Consider the following 9,232-nt stretch of genomic DNA (forward strand, 5'->3'; position numbering starts at 1 on the left):
AGACTAGAGGAACATCCACTTCCAAACCTCAAGGTTGTTGAGTTCTAATCTTAGCCTTAACTCTGTGATAATTGTTCTTATTGTAGTTTTACCTTAGGAGTCATATAGTAGTAATTAGTATCTATTTCGATTTTATCTCCAATTAAGTTATAGTCTATTTTTTTCATCATCATTAAACATGAATAAAATAGTAGATCTTTTGAATAAGAGGCAATAAAATTACGAGTTTTTAATAAAGAGAAATTCTAATTAGTTACATGTGGTGGCAATGCTTTCTGTCTTCTGAATGAATGCTTGAACAGTGCATATGTCTTTTGAATTTGTTGTTTAAGACTGTTAAATATGTTGGCTCTTGAAAGAATGATGAACATGAGACATGTTATTGATAATCTGAAAAATCATAAAAATGATTCTTGAAGCAAGAAAAAGCAGCAAAGAATAAAGCTTGCAAAAAAAAAAAAAAAGCAAGCAGAAAAAGCCAAAAGCTCTTAAAACCAAAAGGCAAGGGCAAATAAAAAGGATCCCAAGGTTTTGAGCATCAGTGGATAGGAGGGCCTAAAGGAATAAAATCCTGGTCTAAGCGGCTAAACCAAGCTGTCCCTAACCATGTGCTTGTGGCAGGTATTACTTGGACGACCCAGTGCACTTGCTGGTCAGTGGTACGCGTTGTGAAAAGTGTGATTCGCAATTTGTGCTACCAGGGGTGTAGTTAGTAAACTTCCTTACTCGGGGGAACGACTTGAAGGTCTTAGCTGGAGCTCCGTCCTTGGGGTGCTCCTTTGGCCTTTCCCTGCTACCAGGCTATCGAGCTTGCTTGTAGGCGGGCTGCCGCTTGTTGGCTGCCACAACCTAGCTAACTTCTTCATCATTGATATACTCCCTGGCCACGTTTTGAATCTCTTGCATTGTCCACACGGGCTTAGTGGTAAGGTATTTCCTGAAATCCTCGTTCAGCAACCCGTTTGTCAAGCACAAGCTGGCCACCGAGTCAGTTAGGCCGTCGATCTCTAAGCACTCGTCATTGAACCTATCTAGGTATTTCCTGGTCGGTTCGCCGGTCCTTTGTGTTACCCCGAGCAAGTTAACCGGGTGCTTCGTTTTAGCGATACGTGTGGTGAACTGAGCTAGGAAGGCACGGGTGATGTCCCCGAAGGTCGTCACCGAGCCTTGGGGGAGGGCATTGAACCAACGTATTGTCGCGCCTGCTAAGGTGATGGGGAAGACACGACATCTCACTTCGTCGCTCGCCCCTTCCAGATTCATCCTGGCCTCGAAGGCTGTCAGATGCTCTTGCGGGTCTTGGGTCCCATCATACCTCATATCCGTTGGCTTATCGAAGTGCTTCGGTAGCCGGACCTCGAGGATAGAGTGATGGAATGGTGTTGCCCCCATGATTATGGGACGTCTCGTTCTCCTCGGTCTTTCTCTACTGTCTTCTCGGTTATCCTTGGATTGTCCCGTCGGAGGTCGGGTGTATATCATGGGGTCTCGCCGTCTTCTCGGTGCCTCTCTGCTTTTTCCTTGGCTTTGCGACTCTGGTCGGCGGTTTGGGGTGCATCTGGAACGACTTCTTCGGGGACTTTCCGAACGACTTCTATGGGGACTACTCCCTCTCCTCTGGGGAGACGGGGAGTGATCTTATCCATCAGCTGGTCTGTAGCGCTCCCGACTGGCCAGCGTTCCAGGTTTTGCACCCTGTGGCACAGCTCCTGCATTATTCTGGCAATTTCACTGCCTACCTGTCCCTCCAAAGGGACGCCTCTCTTGAGAGCGCGAGGGTGGCTCAGATCGCCGTGGGGGATCTGGTACGCTCGCGGGAGGAGGCCATGGGGGCCCTCCTACCGCCTCGGGGTGCCATTTCTCCTCCGCGTGGTTCGGCTCCATCGTCCACCTCCACAAGGCCCATCAGAAAGTCCATTCAGCCCAGTCCCCACAGACGGCGCCAATGTCCAGACACTCGGGATTCCGGACGGGTTGGAGAGGTACTCCAGGTGAGGAGGTGAGAACCAACTTGGATCAGGGCCTTTGCGCAAGCCGTGTGGTAGACGATCTCCCAGGCTCTTCGTGAAGTATAGGGGAAGCCACCTGTAATGACACTTCGACGCCCAAGTCAGGAAGTACGTAGGCAGCTATGAGAGTAAGGGTGGTAGTGACGTACGTACCTTGGGGGAGAGGTAGGACCCTCCCCATATATACCCTGTCAGTAGGACAGACCCCACAAGAAATGTCTCCTCCCAGGAAGCTTCCTTTCCCAGCTGTCATGTGGTTGGCAGCAAGGGTGTAGGTGTAAAGATAAACTCGCTCCACTTCTCATGAAATTTTAGTATGTTATTCCTGGTGTAAAGATGAACATTAGGATATAACTTGCTAGTTGTATTGCCTTCTCTTTTGTCTGATTTGAGATACCCACTTTGTGGAGTATTTATGTTGATTCTATCAGTTTTGATAGTGTATTTTGTTGATTGTTGAGATGCCCTAGTATCACTAGAAAGTTTGTTTGTGTACCCATTATTCTGATAGTGGAAGATTTTACTGGATTAGGACCTGTGAGATTTTTGTCCCTCTTTTGGGATTTTCTCATGTTAAAATTCTGGTGCCTGTTTATTTAATTTCTGCCATTATATTTGCTGCTTGTAGTATCTTTAGTATTGCCTATTTAATCGCACAAGTGGTGGGAGAATTATTTTTTATGCTTAAGCTATTAGGCAGGTCTGGTTTTGAACCTCAATTTTTTCAACAAAGTGGTATCTAGAGTATTGGTTGTTTATCTCTGTGCTGATTAAATAGAGAAAAATACTCATGTGCCAAATATGGTCAAATTGAATTCCCAAAATTATTCAATTTGGAAGACCCTCATGAAAGATATGTTGTATAGCAAGGACTTGTATAATCCTATAGAGGAGGATAAATCCAAAGGTACTAAATTCGATGATGAACGGAAGAAGCTGAATCGGAACACATTTGCATTGATTAGGCAATGGCTTGATCTTAGCGTGTATCCACATGTTGACACCGAAACAAATGCCGAAAAGATGTAGAAGAAATTGAAAGAGTTATACGAGAGAAAGAATTTGCAAAATGAAGCATTCTTGATTAAGAAACTTGTCAATATGTAGTATATTGAAGGTAAATCAATGCCGGAGCACTTGAGCATTTTTCAGGAGACGATGAACCAACTGACAAAGAATGAAATCACTTTGAATGATGATGAATTGCAAGCCTTGTTGTTGTTGAGCTCTTTGCCTGACAGTTGGAAAGTTCTGATTGTGACACTGACTAACTCATCTCCAAAAGAAAAGTTGATGTTAGTAATGGTTAAAGAGAGCATGTTGAATGAAGAAGCCAGAAGAAGAGAGTGAGGTTTGACTAATGCCTCCTCCCAGTCAGAAGCACTTGTTTCAGAGTCACGGGGGAGAAGTCAAAGTAGAAAACCTCACAGTTCAGACAAATCAGAGAGTCGAAACAAGTCAAAGAAAAGTACAAGCCAAGAAAAGAGTTCATTTGTCACCATTGTGGCAAGTCGGGGCATATCAAGAGGTATTGTAGGTTCTTGAAAAGAGAACAATCAAGGAAAAAAAATGAAGACAAAGGTAAAGATAGTGATAAAGAAACTGCTGCTATTATTTATGAAGATGTTCTTATCACATATAATAAAAATTATGTGAATCTTATCAGTGATGATTCCACAATTTTTCACTTCCTATACTGCTAGAAATTTTGGCAAGATTAAACTGGGAGATAAAAGAGTGTGTGATATCATTGGTATGGGTGATATGTGGCTTGAAACCAACATGGGATGCAAGTTACAGTTGAAGAATGTTAGGCATGCACCAGATATGCGGTTCAATCTTATTTCAGTGAAGTGGATCAATAGGGGTATTGCACTTCCTTTGGTAGTGAAAAATGCAAGATTACCAGAGGGGCTCTCATTTTTGCTAAAGAAGACAATAGCTCACTACTCTCTACCGGTTGCAAGCAAAGTTGTGCAAAGAAGAGGTGAATGTAGCTGATGATTCCTCTTCTGATTTGTGGCATATACGTCTTGGTCACTTGAGCGAGAAAGGACTAAGCGTCTTAAGAAGCACTCACTTTCCGTGAAAGGCACAACTTTAAATACTTGTACTCATTGGTTTGTTGAAAAGCATGCTAGAGTATCATTTTATAGTTCTGGACCTCATAGGAGATCAAATATTCTAGATTTAGTTCACACTGATATTTGTACTATAGATGCTAAGACACTTGGTGGTGCATCATACTTTGTTACTTTTATTGACTATTATTCTCGAAAAGTGGGGGCTTTTGTTTTGAAATCTACAGACCAGATGCTCGGTATCTTCAAACACTTTCATGCAAGTGTTGAAAGAGAAACAGGTAGAAAATTAAAATGTGTTCAAACAGGTAATGGTGGTGAATACAGGGGTCTACTTGAAGATTATTGTAAAGGACATGGGATCAAACTTGAGAAGACAGTTCCTAAGACTTCTCAACATAATGGAGTTGCAGAGAGAATGAATCACACTATCAATGATAGAGTCAGGTGTATACTCTCTCATGCAAAGTTGTCTAAATCCTTTTGGGGTGAAGTGATGAGGACTGCAGTAGATCTGATCAACCTTTTTCCTTCAGTTCCATTAAATGGTGATGTTCCAAAAAAGTTTAAAGAGAGAAAGATATCTCCTATAGTCACTTGCAAGTGTTTGGATGCAAGGCTTTTGTTCACATTCCAAGAGATGAAAGGTCCAAACTTGATAGAAAGTCAAAGCAGTGTATCTTCATAGGTTATGGTCATGAAGACTTGGTTACAGATTACGGGATCTGATGAGCAAGAAGATAATTAGAAGGCGAGATGTGATTTTTCTTGAAAACCAAATTATTAAAGACCTTGAGAAGACAGATAAGCCAACAATAATTGTTAGACATTTTGCTAATGATGAACCTGGTCCTTTTACTATACCTCCTATTGATGGAAGAGATGTACAAGTTGATAATTTTGGTGACGATTTGCATGATGAACCTACACCTCAACTTGAGGTGCCAGATACAGAAGTTCCACCAGATGTTGAAGTTTTACCTGAACCACCAGTTGAGCCTGAATTGAGAAGATCTACTAGAGAGCATCATTCTTTTCAGAAATACTCTCCTTATGAGTATGTGATGAACACTGAGACTGGGGAGCCAGAGAGATACCAGGAAAATATGTGTGATGAGCATAAGGAAGATTGGTTGAAGGCCATGCAAGAAGAAATGAAATCCTTGCATGAGAATCATACGTTTGAATTGGTAAAGTTGTCGAAGGGTAAGAGATCATTCAAGAATAAATGGGTGTTCAAATTGAAAGCGGATGAAAATATCTCACGATCAAGGTACAAAGCTCGATTGGTTATGAAAGGCTTTGAGCAAAAGAAAGCTATTGATTTTGAGGATATTTTTTTCTCCAATTGTGAAGATGTCCTCTATTCGAGTTGTGTTTAGATTGGCGACTAGCTTGAATTTAGAGGTTGAGCAGCTTGATGTGAAGACTGCATTCCTTCATGCATGGTGACATAGATAAAAAAAATTTATATGGAGTAACTAGAGGGTTTCGAGGTTAAAGAAAAGGAGCATCTTGTATGCAAGTTGAAGAAGAGCTTATATAGATTGAAGTAAGTGCCAAGGCAGTGGTACATAAAGTTTGATTCCTTCATGGAAGGTCATGGGTATAGTAAGACTTGTTCTGACCATTGTGTGTATGTTGAGAAATTCTCTGATGGTGATTTTATAATTCTCTTGCTTTATGTTGATGACATATTGATTGTTGGTCATGACACTAAGAAGATTGAAAGTCTTAAGAAAGACTTGAACAGATCCTTTGCTATGAAGGATTTGGGTCCTGCAAAGAAAATCCTTGGCATGAGTATCACTCGTGATAGGAAGAATGAAAAACGGTGGTTGTCACAACAGAAGTATATTGAGAAGGTTCTAGAGAGGTTTAGCATGAGTAATTCCAAACTTGTTAGTACTCCACTTGTTAGTCATTTCAAGCTAAGTTCGCGACAATGTCCTACAAGTGAGAAAGAGAAAGCAGAAATGAAGAAGATTCCATATGCATCTGCAGTTGACAGTTTGATGTATGCTATGATTTGCACCAGGCCGGATATTGCTCATACCGTTGGAGTTGTTAGTCGATTTCTCTCTAATCCTGGCAAGAAACACTGGCAAGCAGTGAAGTGGATTCTCAGATATCTTAATAGCACTTTCAGAGTTTGTTTATTCTTTGGAAGTGGCCAACCTGTGTTGGATGGTTACACAAATGTAGATATGGCTGGGATCTTGATTCAAGGAAGTCTACTTCTGGTTATATGATGACTTTTGCAAGGGGGGCTGTGTTGTGGCAATCTCGACTTTAGAAATATGTTGCTTTGTCTACTACAGAGACAGAATACATTGCTGTTGTTAAAGCTTCTAAAGAACTCTTGTGGATGAAGAAATTTCTATAAAAGTTAGGCATCAATCAAGAAAATTTTGTGTTATTATGTGACAGTCATAGTGCTATCTATCTCAGCAAGAATCCTACGTTTCATTCTAGATCGAAGCACATAGAGGTAAGGTATCATTGGATACGTCAAGCGCTTGAGATGAAGTCATATGCACTTGAGAAGATCCATACTGATGATAATGGTTTAGATATGATGCCTAAGAGTTTACCTCCAGTGAAGTTTGATTCCTGCAAAGAGAAGGCAGATTTGGTGGAGCAGCCTATCCTCACTTGAGTTGGTGAGAGAGAGATTTGTTGGTGGGTCCCCAAATAAGTGGGGTCCACAAATTAAAAACAAAAAAATAAATAAATAAAAGAAAAGTGGCTAATAAGCCACGGTAAGAAAGGAGAGAGAGTTTTTTGAAAAAGCCCTCACTTTTGAAAACAAAAGAAAACAGAGAGTGAGAAGAGTGTTCGACGTCGAAGGAGAAAAAAGAAATTTGGGAGAAAAGGGCATGCCATTTTTTATCCGATTAAACCGGTAAACTCGCTCCATTTCTCATGAAATTTTAGTATGTTATTCTTGGTGTAGAGATGAACATTAGGATATAACTTGCTAGTTTTATTGCCTTCTCTTTTGTCTGATTTGAGATACCTACTTTGTGGAGGGTTTATGTTGATTCCATCAGTTTTGATGATGTATTTTGTTGATTGTTGAGATATCCTAGTGTCACTAAGAAGACTGTTTGTGTACCCATTATTCTGATAGTGAAAGATTTTACTAGATTAGGTCCCGTGGATTTTTTGTCCCTCTTTTGGGGGGGTTTTTCCACATTAAAATTTTGGTATCTGATTATTTAATTTCTGCCATTATATTTGCTATTTGGAGTATCTTTGGTATTGCCTATTTAACCGCACAGATTGTGAAAAAAATTATTTTTGGTGCTTCCACAGGTAGACAGGTTCTTGTTTTGAACCTCAATTTTTCCAACATATAATCGAGCCAAATATTCTTAAATAGCTTTTGTGATGTCCTTTTCGGTGAGTTTAGGACCTTCTTCACTCGATGGAAGTTCCAGTACATGGTAGTGGTCCACGTTTATGTCCATTGTTGCTGATTTTTGAACGAATTTTTCGATGGAATATAGGTTTCTCTGCTTTTAGAGAGGGCTAGGATTTTCTCTTTTTGTTTTTTTGAGTCTCTTGATTTTTTGACGCGTTTCTGATGCAGGAAGAGGTGGGATTAGAGATAGGGGTGGCAACGGGGCGGGTAGGGGCGGGTTTTTGCTCTACCCGACTCCGCCCCGCCGTACAACAACCTGCATAGAACCCGCCCCACTTCTACCCGCGGGTAGTAAAATGTTGAACCCTAACTCGCCCTTGCAGGTATCCACCCCGCCCCTACCTGCTCCTATAATTATTAAAATCCAATAAATAAAATAAAATTTCAAAATTTATATAACCATCATCACATATATAACATAAATTAAAGTAAAAATTTAAATATGATACAATATTATTAATTATTTACTAATTATTTTACATATATTATATATATGTCAGGGCAGGTAGGGGCGGGTATTACCTAAACCCGATCCCGCCCCGCCCCTCCTAAAAATCCGCCTCACTCAAAACCCGCCCCAGTGCGGAGTGGGTACCGCGGGTTCGGGTGGTGTTGCCATCCCTAAGTAGAGAAGTAGATTTAGTGAGATGATAAATTTTGTGGTGGTGGTCATGGAAGGAAAATGGGAAAGGAAGAGTAAAGGAGAGGGTATTTACAGAATTTTAAAAAAAATTTAACAATTGGTAATTTTTGTTAAACAAAACTTATCTTATATAAGTATAACGTTAATTTTAAATTTTTATGATTAATTTTGTCAATAATCGAATCTTTCATCGTTAGAAATGATTATTTATTATATTTTTAGTTGCTTACAGTATCTTTTAATCTTACAAGTTAATGACTAATTTGTTGTAGATCTAAATTATATTTAATTATTTATTATTGGCTAATAAATTATTTAATATAAAAAAAATTCAAATTCTAAATATTTATTTAAAGGAATAAGTGAACTAATAAATTAAGCAATTTAACTTTCAACAAATTAATTTGTTCTTACATGTTTAAGAGTCGCGCTATGTATGTCCATCCATTGAATCTGTATTGCACTTTCGATTTGTCATTTCAACTAGAGTACTAGACCCACAATCAATAACACTGGAAGACAAAAAAAAAAAAGGGAAAAATAAAAAGTAACAAACATGTACGAATACAACAGGTACGATTTCAGAATTTTAGTGGCAATTTCTAATATTGGGCCCGCCATCTTCAATTTCAAGTTTTAAGTCATCGTCTGAGTCCAAAACAAAAAGTCTTGGTCTTTTCTTTTTCTAAAAAAATTGAAAAAATAAACCTATTGGATGCGAGAATTCCAATCATGACTTTTGAATAGGAATTTGTGACATTCAATGATTTTAGGGTAGTGACAAATTCAGGCAATGATGAAATAAAATTTGGACTAGGGACGATGGTGGACACTGTGAAGGAGCAAAGTGATCTTGAGAGAGATGCAAAAATAAAATTTTGATTATGCTTAATCTCAAGTTCTTACAAGTAATTATCTTACATACAACTTGTTAGACCGGAGATTAACTAACCGTTACCTAACTTAATCCTACTTACAACTAATTTAGTGTGTATTTGGATTTCAGTTTGTAAATGAGAGTTTGTATAAAATTGATTTTATAAACTTAATTTTGAAGAAAAGTAAGTTTATA

At 39.3% G+C, this 9,232-nt stretch overlaps 1 protein-coding gene across 1 annotated transcript; it reads right to left on the reverse strand.

Annotated features, from left to right (window-relative positions):
* Positions 850 to 1,392, reverse strand: LOC107616025. The gene has a single exon (XM_016318030.1). It carries the CDS (start codon positions 1,390 to 1,392, stop codon positions 850 to 852), a length of 543 nt encoding a protein of 180 aa, XP_016173516.1.

The sequence above is a fragment of the Arachis ipaensis genome, chromosome B09 (genome assembly GCF_000816755.2).
Source record: "Arachis ipaensis cultivar K30076 chromosome B09, Araip1.1, whole genome shotgun sequence".
Taxonomy (NCBI): domain Eukaryota; kingdom Viridiplantae; phylum Streptophyta; class Magnoliopsida; order Fabales; family Fabaceae; genus Arachis; species Arachis ipaensis.

Excerpts from the sequence above, each read along its gene's own strand:
- LOC107616025 (XM_016318030.1), bottom strand. The coding sequence starts at position 1,392 with ATGGGGGCAACACCATTCCATCACTCTATCCTCGAGGTCCGGCTACCG.